The sequence below is a fragment of the Lathyrus oleraceus genome, chromosome 1, assembly GCF_024323335.1.
Source record: "Lathyrus oleraceus cultivar Zhongwan6 chromosome 1, CAAS_Psat_ZW6_1.0, whole genome shotgun sequence".
Lineage (NCBI taxonomy): Eukaryota > Viridiplantae > Streptophyta > Magnoliopsida > Fabales > Fabaceae > Lathyrus > Lathyrus oleraceus.
In genome coordinates this window covers 27306387-27324944 of record NC_066579.1, presented here as the reverse complement: position 1 = coordinate 27324944, position 18558 = coordinate 27306387, and the positions used below count along the sequence as shown (strand labels likewise).

At 35.0% G+C, this 18558-nt stretch overlaps 2 protein-coding genes across 2 annotated transcripts; both read left to right on the top strand.

Moving 5' to 3' along the window:
• Positions 1–6853: 6853 nt before the first annotated feature.
• LOC127074274 (S-adenosylmethionine synthase) lies at positions 6854–8800 on the top strand. Its single transcript, NM_001426838.1, has 2 exons — positions 6854–6928; positions 7308–8800. Exon 2 carries the CDS (start codon positions 7321–7323, stop codon positions 8512–8514), a length of 1194 nt encoding a protein of 397 aa, NP_001413767.1. The 5' UTR covers positions 6854–6928; positions 7308–7320; the 3' UTR covers positions 8515–8800.
• A 6780-nt stretch (positions 8801–15580) lies between these two features.
• LOC127088329 (uncharacterized) lies at positions 15581–17641 on the top strand. Its single transcript, XM_051029266.1, has 4 exons — positions 15581–15650; positions 16872–16942; positions 17022–17159; positions 17357–17641. The coding sequence occupies exons 1-4, from the start codon at positions 15581–15583 to the stop codon at positions 17639–17641; spliced, it is 564 nt and encodes a 187-aa protein (XP_050885223.1).
• Positions 17642–18558: the final 917 nt, after the last annotated feature.

Here is an 18558-nt window from a genome sequence, read left to right as displayed (position 1 = left end):
AATACCGTATACTTAAAAGTATATACTTTAGATAACTCCACTTAATGTCCTTTAAATCTTCGAGATGTAAAGTATCCTTGTAAAACATATTATGGTTTCACCTTTAGTACCCATATTTTCACGGGTCCGGGTGTGTTAGATTTTCCATACGGTTTAAGGTATTAACTTTAGACCTTTTCAATTAGTCAAAACATAAAGGCTCTAAATGGCCAAATTTCCTACAGTGTATGCATTTATAAACCAGACAATTCTTTTTCTTTAAACCTTTATTACGTGTTCTAACCTTTTTAAATCCTAATTCATTTTATTTAAGGAAGGTCTTTGAATTGATAGATCAAGTCAAGATCTTTTCCTTAGTAAAGTTAGTTAGGGTTTCATGCAAGCTATTCACTTTCTCATTCAGTGAGACACCAGTCTCATAAACTTATGTTGAGTTTCTAATATTGGTTATTTATAGTTTAAGCGATTTATTGCTTTCTTCAAGAAAACCTAAATATTATTTAAGGTCTAAGTTGCATTTTTTAATCTTATCATTTTCTTCAATCAACTTAGCACTAATTTTAAATGATTTCTTGCAGGAAGCTTTAGTTACCTTGTAATAGTCTTCCTCGTATGATTCCTTAAGCAAACTTCATCTTCTTTGTTGGAAGAGGATTTTTCCATGATTCTCCCTGAGGTTGACTCTTTGAGTGCGTTGTCTCTTCTTCTTTTGAAGATTCCACTAGATGATACTTCTTCTTCACAACTTCTTACACATGAGGTTCCTTCTGTTGATGTTGAATTTTCCGAAGATCCATGGACTACTGAGTATGTTCTTTCGAAGGAAGCCGTGGGATTTGTTTGATAGGACTTTGATGAAGTTGATGATTCTTTATTTCTTGAGCTTGTTCCTTCATCTTTAAGTAATTGAACCATTTAGTTTAATTTTTCTATAATTGCATCCTTCTTGGATTTTTCCTAAAATTTACAAACATTCTCGTCTTTTGATTTAAGGATTGAATTGTGTTTCCAATTCTTAATACTTAGATATTTATTAGCGACAAACATTACAATATAGTTTCTAGAAATTCTAATCTCTAGAAAAACATTGATGAATAATATATTCATCTTCTTTGCCTCGTATGTTCATCTCCTCTTATTTGATACTTGGAGAAACTCTATATATCATCTCAAAAGTATATCATATTTTCTTGGATATATATATATATATATATATATATATATATATATATATATATATATATATATATATATATATAATATATATATATATATATATATATATATATATATATATATATATATATATATATATATATATATATATATATATATATATATATATATATATATATATATATATAAGCTTACTATCATCTAAGGTCATTACTAAAAAAATTGAGGCTTTGAAATCAATTTTATATTTTCTCTTTTCTTCTAAGGTCTAAAAAGAATCAGATTTATCTACTACTTCTACATTAATTTGGTTAGTAGGGATAAACTGACTGATGATTATAGTTTCCCACAACTCAAAACTAATACTTTGAATAAATATTCTAAATCTATCTTTCCATAATTCAAACATAACATCATTAAACGGTGGAGGTGTATTTAGGAAAGATCTCTTATTTAAATATGTGTCAGAATTCGTCTTCCTTCTGAGACGATTAGTCCTTATACAAGACTTAGGCTCTGATACCACTTGGTAGACATATTACTCCACACACAGGGGGGGGGGGGGTGTTGTGTGTTTCAGAAAAACTTAAGTTTGAAAAACTTGTAGGATCATTTTTCAGATTTAAAATTTATTTTAAAAATATTTTATAAATAACAACTTCAAGTTATTAGTCTTCCTCCTTTAAACCGAGATTGTACACAGGCTGATCTAGAACCTGGGTGGCTCTTAACATAGGCTGATCTCAAACCAAACTTGGATTTTCATGGGCTGATAACAAACCTATGAGATTTTATACCGAGCTTATCTTCAACCTTAGTAAGCTTTTAATCGACTGGGCCTACAAACCGAACTTGGGTTTTACACAAGATAACCACGAACCAACTTAAAATTTTATACCGACTAATCTTGAACCTTAGAAAGCTTTTGAATAGGCTCAACTTTCGAACCAAAATAGAGACTTAACAAGTAAATCCACAAACCAAAGCTTTTAACGAGTTTAACTTCGAACCCAAATAAAAATCCCTAAATGGATAAATTATTCAACCAAGGTAAAAAAATGTTCCTTGATGAATTTAAGATTCTATCCTTCCATAATTTTCTAAATGCCTAACTCATATAAGACCTTTCTTGAAAGTACTACGATTGTATTTCTAAGTGAGAGAAAGTGAGAAAATTTGTTTAGAGAGAGAGAGTGAGGTGTGAGAAATGAGAGTTCATGATTCTGGATGTGAAAATATAAGGGAAGGGTCCTTAATTTATAGGTTAAAGGGTGGCATGAAAAACAAAAAAAATTGTGGCCAAAATTAACGAGCCAATCGTTTGGCATTATGCACCAATCGATTGGCTGACCTAAAATTAATTGTTTACAAGGTTTTAAAAGGAAAGAAAAGATATATAGTCGTTACCTTTCATTAAGACTCTATCCAAAACGATTAAGACACATTTTTCACTAACCCAATTGATTGGATATAGGTGCCAAGCAATTGACCAGTAGAAAAAACTTCCTAGAACTTTTCTGACATCTCCCAATTCTTCTGCCACGACTTCAAGATATTTTTAAAAATATTTTCTTAGAAAAAATAGGTTTTAAAACTTGTGTGTGTGTGTGTGATTAGTCCTATAACTACATAAGAAAGACCTTATGCTTTTATAATATATTTTTCACTTAAACGCATTAGAGCGAGCTTTCACACACTTCAAGCCTTGTTAGGTACTTCATTCATAGAGGCACTTGCTTAAGATTTTCATGGATATGAGGCTTTATTTATATTCCATGTAGATTCCATCATTAGAGGAACAACCTCATCAAACCCTATTAAGTGTGCTTGTATCATTAACCGCTTTGTACTTCACTTTAGTTGTTATCACCAAAGACACATTTTCATCATAAAAAAATATTCATCTTCAAGAGAACTTCCTTGATCAATAACCTACAAAATATGGTTCCATACTTTGGAGGTCGATTAATAACTATAGTTGACAAGGATGTAAATAACAAGATAATTCCAATAGTATATGCAGTTGTGGAAGCTGAAACAAATGAATAATGGAAATTATTGATTAAGTTATTAATTGATGTCTTACAAAGCATCCAACAAGGTTTATGGATTCATCGCAGATAAATTGAAGGTATAGTTTACATTATCACTATTTTCCCCCAATATTACCATTCATCTTCTAATTGTCTTCATGTTTTAGTGATTGGTACCGATAATTTTAGAGATAAGACAATATGTTGAACATATATTATGTTAAATACTTATATGGAAACTGGAGGAAGAAATATCATGGGATGAAGATGAATGAAGCTTTATGCAAGGCAACTCGGGCCACAACAATACCTACATGAGAGAGAGTAGTGAATACATTTAAATAACTTAATACGAAGTCTTGGAAGGACATGATGGATGTACCTCCCACATGTTGGATTAGATCTCATTTCAAAATAGATCCACAAAGTGACTTGCAAGTTAAGAATATGCATAACAATGAGGATTGAAACTCAAAAATAAGTTTTAGGTGGGTACAAATGTATCATCTGTTCTAAAATACAACAAGTATTGGAAAAGATAAAGAGGACAGATGAATGATGGAACCCAATATGACATTCTGGTCATGACTTTGCAATATTTGGGGTATCAAATGGTGTTGAAACATATGATATAACAAGGATACCATTTTGTCATGTTATCGCATGCACATGGTATAACAAGAAGGACCCAAAATATTATATTTCATCATACCATACGTAATGCATAATGATATTGTATGCATCTTTTATTATGTAAATTGTGTTATGCAAATTGTGCATGTTTACTTACTACAAATTATGTTATGCAAATTCTATATGTTTACTTACTATTGTGCTTGTAGGAAGTCTAAGGTGTTGACTACTTATATCCATATAATTTTACTAACAAATGGTCTGTAACTATGGTCTAATTCTAAAACTGAACCAATGAACCATCCAGTCTTGAGAAAAGCAATTGGTCGTCCAAATAAGAATCTTAACAAGGAAAATGTTAACTAAGAAAAACATGCATTTTATCTAAAAAAACTTCAAACGATCATGTGTAAAAAATGTGGAAATATGAGACATAACAAGAGGACTTGTAAAGGGAGGAGGGACGCTGAGAGAGCAATTCCTAAAGTTGCTAATAAAAAATTAAAAGAAAATGGAAAGAAAGCCAAAGAAAGGGATGAATGATGTCGGACATACAATTATAGAAGAAGGGTCACAAGCACTACAATCAACCAAACACTAACAACCATAAAATCTCAATTATGAGTTTATGTTGTTTTAGTTTTCTTGCATTTTGTTACTCTATAATGACTCAAATTTGAGTTTTTTTAATGCTTTTTATTGACTCAAATTCTATTATTAATGCAAACTACATATGTTTTCTAATGCAAATTATGTTATGGAAATTTTGTTATCAATGTTGTCATAATTATTTTATAAATGGTTTATTAAAGAGGCTCTATTAAATTCTGCAAAATATGATATGTCATGTTATAACATATGCTTACAAACAAGTTATGTCAAATATGCAAACAAACTTGAAAATTCTGATATTAGTGGTCTGCAATGCCAAATATGTAATGGTATGCTACGCAGACTATGTCATAATCCTAATTTGCAAAATTCAGTCATGATCATCCAAAATGCATCCTAAATAGTTTGGTTAAGACTATCCAAAGTTTATCCTAATAAACTGTAGAGATTCTAAAAAATTGCAATAGAAATATTTGTGTGGTTCTATTGAAATACATACACATTATAACACATTACATTACTTCATAACAAATGTTGCAAACAAGCACAAGTAAAAGTATATTCACTAATGACAAATTGAAAAAATAACCCATAAATTTATTCTTCATCTTTAGTCATTCTTCATTTTTATTTGAATCACTTATAATTTGCATAAACTCATAATTATTCTTGTCTTTCAACGATCTAAAGACATTCTTTGCGTGATTTCTTGTCTCATCATCAATCAATTCAAAATAGTTATATCATTTTTCCTTATCACCTAAAAACGACCACATCCATTAAAACTTATTCCAAAATTCTCTTAAATTCATGATTTCATCAATGATGATAAATAATACACAAACATCTGTTTCACATTCTTCTTAGATCAGACTAGTTCGTAGTAACAAAAGAGAAACTTGAATGAGTTTTGAGAGAATGAAAATTTGAATGAAGAAGAAGAGATTTGAAAAGAAATATGAAAGAAGGGAAAATGTGTAGATGTTCTATCACATTTTAGGGGTTATATAATTCATTTCTTTTTAATTTTACTTCTATTTCTTAATTTTATTAAGTTATTATGAATGATATAATCACTATTTTAAAAAAATTATATATATATATTTTTAAATATGTAATTATCATCAAGTAGATTGTCATGTCATTAAAAATTGAATTCATATTATACGAGTGATTTTGAAAAATTAAAATGAATCGACCAAAATTTAAATATTGTGAAATTTTACAAATAAAATATAAGTAATACGTCATTTGAAAAATAAATTACTTAGTCCAAAAATGTGGAAAGATATATTAAAACTATTTGAATTTTAGATAAATAGATTAGTTTCATATAATGTAAAGTATAGGAAGCAAAGCTATAGTTAAATCAAATACATTGATACATTTGATACATTTGGTCTAAATTTAAATGAATTATGTAAATTTTCTTACCAAATATTGTATATATTTGGGACTGCCTCTAAACATAACTATTTATTACATTTTTTATTTTTTTATAAAAAAAATAAGAATAGTATAATTAATATATTTATTTTATATAAGAAATAATTAATTTTTTATGTCTATAAGTATAATTAATATTAATTTTTAAAAAAGTGTGGTAGCTCAACATATTTAAATTAGATGAGTCTAAGCGGTTACTTCAATCACTACTTACTCTAAGTGTTTATAATTCATAAGTATAAGAATTTATTCCATCTCAAATCAAGTGATCTATTTGCAAATAAGTTCTGTTTTAAAATAATCGATTTATAAACTTTATATACTAACATTAATAATTTTTTAATTGTATTTGTATTATTTTCAATTAAATATCTTTGATAAAGATAGATATCTCAATAAATAATAAAAAAACATTTTAATAAAATATTGCTCTCTTTATAATTTATGCAAAAAAGATTTAATTTGTGTGAAAGTAAATTCGACATTACCTTTAAAATTTGTGTGAAAGTAGTGAATTATACATCTATTTTTTTATTGAATGAAGGGGGTACTTTAAAGCTTAGTTTAGATTAATTATTAGAAAGTGGCATGAGAGTGTGTAATTAATTAAGAGTCAAAAATCAACAACAACAAGTGTCATGGTTGGAAATGCGGTAGAAATGGGCCCCACAACATAAACGCGTGATAAGTAGTGTAGCAGTATTGAGTTGTGGAGTCCATGACACGATTTATTTCAACTACTACCGACGCCTCCCACGGTTAAGATTCATCTCCAGATCCAATCTCAACCCTTCAATTTTCCAGCACACACAAAATAAGAACGTGAATCAATAGATATAATAATTAAAAATAAATCTTGATTCGTAGGGTCTTTTCGGTCATTTACTATACTTTCAACAACCTCGATTTCTCCTTTCCCTATATATTCATACCTTAGTCTTCCCTTTGGACTCGCACAGCTTGATCAGACTTAATAACCATATTCAAGCTTCCACTTCTCTTTCTAATACCAGTTACCTCTTTCTTAGGTAACACTTTTTCTTCCATTTCTTTCTTCTTTGAGTTTCATGTTTCTGGTTATAGATCTGTTCAAATTGTTCAAATTTGGAATTTTCTATTTTGGCTAATTTAGATGAATGTTATGAAAGTCCTTATTGTTGTTGAAACTAACTGATGTACATTTTTACTAGAGTTTCTTCAATTTTTTTAAGGAGTTTTGTCTTGTCTTTTAGATCTGGTCTATACAGCACCACCGACATCTCGTGTCAGACACCTGCACCACCGACACTTGCGGGTGTGGGGGTCATATTTTGGGGTGTCCGTGGTTTATAGGATCTGGTTTAATTAGTTTACTGAATTTGATTTTGATGCTTTATTTACTTTTTTTTTTTTTGCTATGGTTTTCAGGTTTTGATTAAAGATGGCAACAGAAACATTCCTATTCACATCTGAATCAGTGAACGAGGGACACCCTGACAAGCTATGCGACCAGATCTCTGATGCTGTACTAGATGCTTGCCTTGAGCAAGATCCAGAGAGCAAAGTTGCATGTGAAACTTGCACAAAGACCAACATGGTTATGGTTTTTGGTGAGATCACAACAAAGGCCAATGTTGATTATGAGAAAATTGTCCGTGACACATGCAGGAACATAGGTTTTGTTTCAGATGATGTTGGTCTTGATGCTGACAACTGCAAAGTCCTTGTCAATATTGAGCAACAGAGTCCTGATATTGCTCAAGGTGTCCATGGCCATCTCACAAAAAGGCCTGAGGAAATTGGTGCTGGTGATCAGGGTCACATGTTCGGTTACGCCACCGACGAAACCCCGGAGTTTATGCCTCTTAGCCACGTTCTTGCGACCAAGTTGGGCGCCAAGCTCACCGAGGTTCGCAAGAACGGGACATGCCCTTGGTTGAGACCTGATGGGAAAACACAAGTCACTGTTGAGTATTACAATGATAAGGGTGCCATGGTTCCAATCCGTGTCCACACTGTCCTTATCTCGACACAGCACGACGAAACTGTCACCAACGATGAAATTGCAGCTGATTTGAAAGAGCATGTGATCAAGCCTGTGATCCCTGAGAAGTATCTTGATGAGAAAACAATCTTCCACTTGAACCCTTCCGGCCGTTTCGTCATCGGTGGACCTCACGGTGACGCGGGTCTAACCGGCCGCAAGATCATCATCGACACATACGGTGGTTGGGGTGCACATGGTGGTGGTGCTTTCTCAGGAAAAGACCCAACCAAAGTTGACAGAAGTGGAGCCTACATTGTAAGACAAGCTGCAAAGAGTATTGTTGCTAATGGACTTGCTAGAAGGTGCCTTGTGCAAGTTTCCTACGCTATCGGTGTGCCCGAGCCATTGTCTGTTTTCGTCGATTCTTACGGAACCGGAAAGATCCCTGATAGGGAAATCCTTAACATTGTGAAGGAAGCCTTTGATTTTAGGCCTGGAATGATCTCAATCAGCCTTGATCTTTTGAGGGGTGGGAATGGTAGGTTTTTGAAGACAGCTGCATATGGACATTTTGGTAGAGATGATGCTGATTTCACATGGGAGGTTGTTAAGCCACTCAAGGGTGGAAAGTTATCTACTTCTGCATAAGTGCTTAAGTGAAGTGATTATGATGGAGTTTTGGATGTTGCCTACAACTTGGTTATACCAAAATTATTATTTTTCTTTGTGTTTTCATTTATTATATGTGTTTTATTATTTGTATTTTTTTCTTTTGATTTGTGTACTTTGTATGTGTTCGTTTAGAACACTAATGTATACATGATCAACCGACAAAATGTTGTTCAAGGATTTGTTCCATATAATGTAATAAATATTAAATCAAAGTGAGTTTACAATTAATTGGTTACTATTGTTTTTTGGTTGAGGAAGTAAGAAAGTGAAAAGAAAATATAGAAAAATTTATATACCAAATTTAAAATAAGTGACTTTTTTTTGGCCATAAACGACAACATGACATGGTTGAAGTAGTAACTCATCACTTGGGTCATAAGTTTTACCTCATCGCTTGGGTCATTGTTGATATTAGTGACTTGGTTCGTGTTATTATTTCATTAGTGGTTAAACATCGACAACTTATTTCAACACGGTATATAAATAAATAAAACTTAATTCATTTTGAGTTGATAGAAATTTGTTTAACTCTCAAATTAGCTTAAATTGGATTACGAATAACACAATTCAATTCCATAGCTTAAATTTGGTTAGGCTTGATTACTCAAATCAAATGAAAAGAAAAAAAAGGAAAAATATGAAATAAATATAGAATTTTAACTGATCGTCATATAATATGCTAGGATCTACTAGCAATTTTTTAAGAAAGAAAACGTTCAAAACTTTTGAATGTTTTCCATGATTGTTGGTACACTCTATCCATGTGAGTAAAAGAGAGTTTAAGAAAATATATTCGTAGAGGAATACTCTTCCCATTCTATGGAGTTTATATTAGATTTAATTATTAGATTTAATTCATATTTAAGTTTGTTAGATATTAGATTTAAATATTAGATTTGATTCATATTTAAGTTTGTTAGATATTAGATTTAAATATTAGATTTGATTCATATTTAAGTTTGTTAGAGACTTATAAATAGGGTGTCAATCATTGTAACTTTTAATCCTTTTTGTAGCCGTCATTCTCTAATAGAATATTTCCATTCTTTCTTTATTCTACCTTTGCACCAACAATTGGTATCTAGAGCTCCGGTTCAGATTCATTGGGAAACACGGAAAACACGAGTGAACGTGAGGTCTTGTGTGTTTGATTTTGATTCTTAGATTCGTGTTGAATCTTGAACAAAATCTGATCAGAATTTTAATTCTGTGGGTTGGGAAACACTGTGTGAGAAATCTGAGTGTATTGTGCAAGGTAGAAAGATGAACGGAAACGGCAACATGAACACCAAACTTCCAGTATTTGACGGTAAAAACTGGAATCGTTGGATGATCCAAATGCGTGTACTGTTCGGTGCTCAAGATGTTCTAGATCTTGTCACTGATGGTTATGTTCCGGTAGCAGCAGATGCGACGGATGAACAGAAAAACACGCAGAAGGAAGTAAGGAAGAAGGATCAGAAAGCATTGTTCTTCATTCATCAATGTGTTGATGTAAACGTGTTTGAGAAGATTGCAGATTCAACGACAGCAAAGGCTGCGTGGGACACACTGGTTAGATGTTACGGTGGTGACGCATCAGTGAAGAAGGTGAAGCTTCAGTCCCTAAGAAAGCAATATGAGAATCTCAACATGAAGAATAATGAGAAAGTTTCTGAATACATCTCTAGAGTGATTCTGATCACTAATGAGATGAAAGCGTGTGGAGAAACTCTTTCTGAAGAAACAATCATGGAGAAGGTATTGAGATCCCTTACCTCTCAATTTGATTACATTGTGGTAGCAATAGAACATTCCAAAGATCTGAGCACCATGAGAATTGAAGAGCTGCAGAGCAGTCTAGAAGCGCAAGAGTTGCGTTTGACTGAGAGAACTTCTGAAAGGGAAGTAGAGCAGCAGGCTCTGAAAGCAACTTCTGATAGGAGGTATCAGAAGCAGTCAGAAGCCAGGAGAAGATCTGATGGTGGTCAGAAGTCAGAAAGCTCAACCTCTGATAGACAAAAGAATGCTCAGAAGGGAAAAGAGAAGTATGACAAGAAGAAAATCCAATGTTACTGCTGTAAGAAGTTTGGTCACTTTGCTAGAGACTGTTGGTCAAACAAGGAGAGAAAATCAGAAGAAGCAAATATAGCCAGAAGTTCTGATGACGAATCTGTGCTATTAATGGCCTCTGAATCTGGTGATATGGATCTGATAGACTGGTGGTATATGGACACTGGCTGTTCAAATCATCTTACTGGAAACAAGAAATGGCTGGTTGACTTTGACTCTGAAAAGAGGACAAAGATCAGATGTGCTGATGACAAATATCTTAATGCAGAAGGTATGGGAAATGTCAGAGTGATTCTGAACAATGGGAAAACAGCATTGATTCAGAACGTGTGGTATGTACCTGGCATCAGAAGCAATCTGATGAGTGTGGGACAATTAATTGAGAAAGGTTTTTCAGTTACCATGAAGGACAATCTTCTGAAGCTGTATGACTGCAATCAAAAGTTGATTATGGAGTCAGAACAGGGAAGGAATAGAACATTCAAGGTGAATGTCAGAACTGCAGACTCAGAATGTCTTAGTGCAATAAGTGCTGAGAAGGAGAGTGAGCTGTGGCACAGAAGATTTGGTCATTTGAATTTCAGAAGCTTAAAACATCTGAATTCAAAGAAGTTGGTGCATGGAATTCCTGCAATTAAGAAGCCTGAAAAGTCATGCAAAGTTTGCATGGAAGGAAAACAACCACGATTGCCATTTGCGTCAGAAAATGCTCCAAGAGCAAAACATGCCTTGGGAGTTGTACATTCTGATGTGTGTGGTCCATTTCCAGTAGCATCGATTGGAGGGAATAAATACTTTGTGTTATTTGTTGATGAATTCACAAGAATGACATGGGTATCCCTTATTAAGTTCAAACACGAGGTGTTTGATGAATTCAAGAAGTTCAAAATGAAGGCTGAGAATCAGAGTGGTCAAAAGCTGAAGATTCTTAGAACTGACGGTGGAGGTGAGTATAACTCCAAAGAGTTCCAGAAGTTCTGTGAGGAGAATGGAATTGAGCATGAGGTTACTGCTCCTCATACCCCTCAACACAATGGTCTTGCTGAAAGAAGAAACCGAACTTTGCTTGATATGGTGAGAAGCATGCTAAAGGAGAAGAAGCTTCCTCAGAAGCTCTGGGGAGAAGCTGTTGCCACCGCAACGTATGTACTCAACCGATGTCCTACGAAGAAGTTGAAGGAAATAGTTCCAATACAGAAGTGGACTGGAGATAAGCAAAGTGTTAGTCATCTGAAGGTGTTTGGTTCTGTTTGCTATAAACATGTTCCAGAAGCCAGAAGACAGAAGCTGGATGATAGAAGCAAAGTGATGATTCTGATAGGGTACCACAGTACAGGTGCATACAAGCTCTATTGTCCAGAAACCAATAAAATTGAATTCAGCAGAGATGTGATTGTGAAGGAATCAGAAGTTTGGAATTGGGATAAGTCTCAATCTGACTCTGATGTTAGAACCTCTGAAGAAAGGTCAGAGTTCAGAATTTCTGAGGCTGGAGTAAACTCTGATATTGATTCTGATTCTGATAGTGATTCTGACTCTGGAGAAGACTCAGAAGATGAAGGTGACTCTGATGATCCAGACTCTGATGGTAATCCAAATTCTGGTGGCAATTCAGACTCTGGAAATATGCCAGACCCTGAAGATGGTCAAAGCTCTGGAAGAAGTCAACCATCTGAAGTTAGAAACTCTGAAGTTGAAGACTCTGAACAAGTTCAGAGACCACAAAGAGTCAGAAACATCCCCATAAGATATGCAGAATTTGATATGCTGCAAGACACTGAAGTAGACTCTGAAGGAGAAGTTATTCAGTGTGCCATGTTAGTAGACTCTGAACCCATAAGTACAGAAGAGGCTCTTAAGCAGAAGCTCTGGTTGAAGGCCATGAAAGAAGAACTTGATGCTATAGAGAGAAACAAGACTGGAAGTTCTGAACAAGAGATAGCCAAGTTCAAGAAAGTTCTGATGAATGAATTCGAAATGACTGATCTAGGCAAAATGACATACTTTCTAGGGATGGAGTTCAGATACTCTGAGAAAGGTATTATTTTGCATCAGCTCAAGTATGAATTAGAACTTCTGAAGAGATTTGATCTGAAGAATTGTAAGATTGCTGTTACTGCATGCCAAGCTGTGTGGATTCTGAATCTATTGCAGGATCTGAAGATTAAAGTAAACAAACCTCTGAAGCTGATGATTGACAACAAGTCTGCAAACAATCTTGCCAGAAACCCAGTGTTGCATGGGAGAAGCAAGCACATTGAGACCAAGTATCATTTTCTGAGACATCAAGTTCAAAGGGGAGTGTTAGAAGTTGTACACTGCAGCACTCAGAAGCAGTTGGCAGATGTTCTGACGAAAGCTATCAAGACTGATCAATTTCTCAGATTAAGGGATGGAATTGGTGTTACAAGTTTTGATGGAATATGAATTAAGGGATGATATTAGATTTAATTATTAGATTTAATTCATATTTAAGTTTGTTAGATATTAGATTTAAATATTAGATTTGATTCATATTTAAGTTTGTTAGATATTAGATTTAAATATTAGATTTGATTCATATTTAAGTTTGTTAGAGGCTTATAAATAGGGTGTCAATCATTGTAACTTTTAATCCTTTTTGTAGCCGTCATTCTCTAATAGAATATTTCCATTCTTTCTTTATTCTACCTTTGCACCAACAGTTTATCCCACATTTTTGAAAATTCAAACATATTTTTATTGTATTTGAAATGCATTTCCGAACACAACTAAAATCACACCGGTCCTCATAAATCAGACACATCTTTATTTTTTCAAAAATGTCGTTCAGAGACTGTTCGCTGTGAATTTTGGCGAACAACCTATGGTTTATCAAAACTCGTAGAATTGGGTTACTTGCAGGATCAACCACACAAATCCTAGGACATGTGCAAATCTAAATAACTTCGTAAATTTCTAGAACGGCTTTTGTACTTTTCATTTGGCCTTATAAAGTTTTTCATGTCGAAAGGTGTTGATTAGAAACGTTTAAATAGATGTAAATTTGACAAGATAAGGTAAATTGCAGAAAATAATTGACAAAACATAAAGTGTCGAAAAGGAAATGCAGAAAGATAAATGACTGGTAAATGTAAAGAGAAATTGGTAAAGAACTTTAAACTTTATAAAAATAAAACTTCAAAAGAATTGGTGTTTGTTTACACATACATGTTCCAAATATGACTCTTTTCTCTCACACGGGTACTTTGAGCGTTTGCAGGAATTTTGTATAAGTAATTTTTCACACACTTTTCTGATAACAACTATCCTATTTATATACAAATAAAACAATTGTTACTAACGAACAAATCCTAAAACTGTGACACTTGGCTATCTTCCTTTCGCCAGATGCTTCCACGCGTCTTCTGCCAAACGTCACAACTCTTTTGAATTCGAATTTACACTTCACGTCGAAATGACGTCTTTCTCCAGACTCTGTCGAATTGTTGAAATATTATAGCATCATCCGTGTTTGTCAAAGACGTTTTTCCATCTGCAACTATCCTGTCGAAATGTCGAACCATCATTTTGTCGAAATGTCGAACAACTCTTATGGCGTCCTTCATCGAAGGAACCATTTTGCATACTAATCTTATGGCGTCAAAAACGCATGTATACAAATTGCCCCCTAGCAAAGATGTTTCGACCGTTTTTTTTTTGGAGAAACAGTCATTTGTTGTCAACCAGTGTTTTGATGCCATGTCATTTAATTTCATTATTCGCAAGTTTTTGTAATCTCAATTTCCAATACAGATTTCATCATTACACTTTCTCCAAAATGTCACGTCTAGTCCACGTTCAGAGTCTACTTCCATCATTTCCTCACATCTTGGTTTCTTTTCAACTTCCCCCTCTTCAACATCACCATGAAAACCGGCCACGTGTCCCACTATCATCATTAACATTTTAAAGCGTTTTTTCATCATCTTCCTCCTATAAATACCCATAAACCTTTTTCCTCTGAACTCTTTTTACGCTTCAGAATCTCCTTTCTTCATACCCATTTCTTAAACCTTCATATTTCCTGAGAAAAATCCTTTGTTTTTTTCTTCTAACAATGGCTCCTCAAAAACCTTCAAGCAGCAAACATTCCAAGAAGAAACAAGATCCAGCTCTCTCCCCTGTACACGATTTGAAAGGACCAATGACTATTGGAAATCAACAGTATGTTCTTGAACCTCCAAATGAGAAAGAGAAAGAAAGCATCTATAAATCCCAGGTATTAATTCATGTTCTTATTTCTGGAAACTGTCACGCTATGTTAGGTCCTCTTCCAAACCTAGAAATTAAACCAGATCGTTTAAGAGAATTTTTTCCATCTTATTTCCATACAAAACCCATAGGCGCTGGAGTGAAACCTCAGCCTAAGGAGAAAATTGTAGACCAAAGTGACCCATCGAGTTCGACAGATGCTGGAGAGTTGAACTTAAACTATTTGAATTATAATAGGATATTTAGAACCTGTCCATGGTCGAAAGACCCTTCTGACTACTTATCTTGGTTAAATAAAATCGAAAAGGTTAAAGGGGATTTTTGGAAAGAAGTAGGCATTTTCGACCTTATTCAGTTGTCGAGAGTAGGACCCAATATCTGCCCAAATATGCTTTTGGCTTCTCTCTACTTCTGGGACAGTACTTATAATACCTTTCACCTTCCCTGTGGGATGGTTACGCCTACTCTCTTCGACACAACAGCCATCGTTGGCCTTCACCCCAACGATATAGATTTCGACCCCACTATCCTGAACGAAGATACCATCGCTTTCGAAACTAGCCTCGCCCCGTACTCTTTATTTACGTCCTATTATCATGACAAGAGCACCACGGAAGTCTCAGATGTCGAACACATAGCCTTTTTGACTCTGTAGCTATCCAAATATGTGTTCTGCTCTCGCTCCCTCCAAGTTGCCAAGAGATTCATCACCATAGCCAATCAGCTTCATGCAGGCACAAAACTATGCTTGAGCGAAATGATTCTGGCGAACCTTTATGAATCTCTGAGTGAGAGCGTACATCTTTTGAAAAACACCAAAACCCAAGGTAAAATCAACTTATCAGGACCTTTCTGGCTCTTGCAATTATGGCTTAATGCCACATTTGAAGCTTCTCTCCCTGTAGAGCCAGAGGTAGATGAAGGAGAAGTGAAAAATAGGACTGTCGAATGGCCAAGGTTGGTGCAAATAACGCCAACTGATGAAGGGATTAGCCTTCGACAAGCTTTCAAAATCTATGTCATGATGTTTGCCAAGAGGTATCAGTTTGCTTCGACCATGGCACCTTTTGCTGATAGAAAAATTGGACCTAAATGGTTTACCCAACAACTGCCTTTGGAAATGCAGAAGGATGAAAATATATTTCTGAATGTTTGGGAATCATTCTTAACCCCTAGGCTCCTTTTTTCTTACCGTAACACCACTAAAACCCAAATTGCTTTGATAGTTTATCAACCCAACCTTGTTTCTAGACAGTTTAGCCTGATCCAGATAAAACCTCGACCTATATTCCCCAAGAAAGGATCCATCATCTTCTATAACTCCCTTCATACTGAAGGTGAGGGCAAAGAACTGTCGAAGAAACTGATTGATGACTCTCTCGACATCCGACCAGTGATCTTTCGACCATCATTCCTATGTACTCCTGAGTTCGATGAATGGTGGAAAGATTATTATTCCAACAGATTTTTCGACGTAGCTGCCTTTGCTACACAATTAACAAATGCTTTCGCTTTTGTGCAGGATCGGACCAAAAAAGGTATTCAAAGACACATTAGGGAGATACAAAAATTTCAAAAATATTTCGAAACTGCGTATAGACCTGATGATCTTAGTCGAATCATACACGAAGCAGCAGCAGAATTAAAACGTAAATTGACGGAGAAGTTTGAAAATTTGTCATTGCCTTCAAATCTTCGACCAGAGGCGCGCTATGACCTGGCTTTCAGTTGTCATCCACCAAAGTTTCCTCCTTTGCCAAGTGCTGAATTTCGTGTGGCATTTAGCCCTCCATTTCCAGATTGGTTCGTTTGTGGGGATTTTATGAAAATTCTTCGTCAACAGTACAAAAAACCTGCTGAGCGTGTGGTTCCGACTAAGTATCATCTGGGCGAATACCCAGGACACCTTCATATTGGAATAGAACACGTTCGCGTGGAAGATCCCATTCTTGAAGGTGTTCACAGAAAACATGAATTTTCTTTTGTTATTCTAACTGTATTATCATGTGTTTCTTATATCTGTTTCTGAATCTTCTTTCTTTCCTTAGCCGTGAGGATTCCTGCCAAGAAAACTTCTGTTGAAACATCACCAAGTGCTGCTAAGAAACATTCGACGAAGGTACAATCCTTTTTTCTTCTCATTTATTTATTTATTATTATTTTTTTTAAAACTAACTGGCTTTGGTCTGCATGACTAGGTAAGTCGAAAACCCCCAACAGTCCAAAAGAGAAAGAGTGAAGAGGAGAAAGAAAAGGATAATGTTCCTAATGAAGAATCTGGTGACGAATCTCCAGAGCTAATCCCCCCTCCTCCTCAGAAGAAGAAACTCACCAAGGTCTCTTCCTAGAGATCCATCGTTAAATTAACCAGGAAGGATTCTGCAAGTACTCCCACTACTAAACTTCAGTCGAAGGACACGGAGAGTGGGAAATCTAGCTTTAACATTGAGATTCCTGAGGTAAGTCTTTATTTCGACTGTATATATTCACCTTCTTTGCATCTTTTTCTTCTAAATCTTAGAATTATTTTCAGGGACAAGTGGCTGTCGAAAGAACACCTGAGAAAATTCTGGAGGAAACAGTCCCAGAAGAAGATATCCCCACCAGTGATCATGACATGCAAACTGTAGAAGAATTCGACGCTATAGTGGGTGAAGCTTCTGAAGATGAATCTCCTCCTCATCCAGGATTAGATGCTGCAAATCAGGGTGATGATACTGACATGGAAGCTGGGGTCGAAGATGATCATGAAGACGAAATTGCCCAAGATGGGGGAGACCAGTCGAAACAAATGGAGGCTGAGCAAACTTTAGAGTGAAACACTCCATCTGCTCTTGACCAGACCCCAGGAAGTGGCAAATCAACTGGTTCGACTAGTTTCTCTCGCGAGGAGCTTGAAAATCTCAAAGTGCAGAGACCCTTAGAGTATCTGAAGGCTATGCTTAGTACTCGATTTAACTTTCAAGATTCTTCACAGAGCAGTTCGACTACTTCTGGGGCCACTTCTGAAGCACCATCTCTTGGCAACATGTTGACCAATATTAAGACGAAAATCCTTGATGTTGATTTGTTCAAAGTCTTGGAAGAAAACGCCCTTGCCCATATTGACCTCAAGAAATTTCTGAAACAAGTCAATGTCTTGGAAACTTCTGCTGAGGTTGGCAGTTGTGTGATGGAGCTGACGACCCTTATTGACTTGGCAACTGCAGATCTTCATCGTCAAAGAGATCTTACCCAGCAAATCTTCTCCAAATCTGAAGCTTAAACTGTTGAATGGAACGCTGTTGCTACTTCGACTGACAAAGTTTCAAAGCTACAACAGCTTTCTGAAACTTACATCAAAGAAGTTGCTGTTTGTGATGATAATATCCAGAAATGGGAGAAAAAAATAGCAGCACTTCAAGAGAAGATCTCTCAAGAGAAAAAACGCAAGGCATCTATACAGCAACCTAAGCAGACTGAGATTGACGACGAACTGAAGGCGGGTATTCGACACGCAGAAAAGGGCCAGCAACTTAGTCAAGAGATTGAGACTCTCTCCACTCACAAAAGTCTTTGTGACCATCGACTCCAGTTTCAAAGGAAGAAATTTGTCACGTTGAAAGAAACTTTTGCTAATCTCAATCTGTAGTCGAATTAATTTTAACAATTCTCAGCCCTTTGAGGCTTTCTTGTAGTAACTTTAGTGCCATTTTCACTTGGCAGAGCTATCACAATTATGTTTTCAAATTATTC

Excerpts from the sequence above, each read along its gene's own strand:
- LOC127074274 (NM_001426838.1), top strand. The coding sequence starts at position 7,321 with ATGGCAACAGAAACATTCCTATTCACATCTGAATCAGTGAACGAGGGA.
- LOC127088329 (XM_051029266.1), top strand. The coding sequence starts at position 15,581 with ATGATTCTGGCGAACCTTTATGAATCTCTGAGTGAGAGCGTACATCTT. Across the intron at positions 15,651-16,871 it reads GAAAAACACCAAAACCCAAG|CCGTGAGGATTCCTGCCAAG; the intron begins GTAAAATCAACT and ends TTCTTTCCTTAG. Across the intron at positions 16,943-17,021 it reads CTAAGAAACATTCGACGAAG|GTAAGTCGAAAACCCCCAAC; the intron begins GTACAATCCTTT and ends CTGCATGACTAG.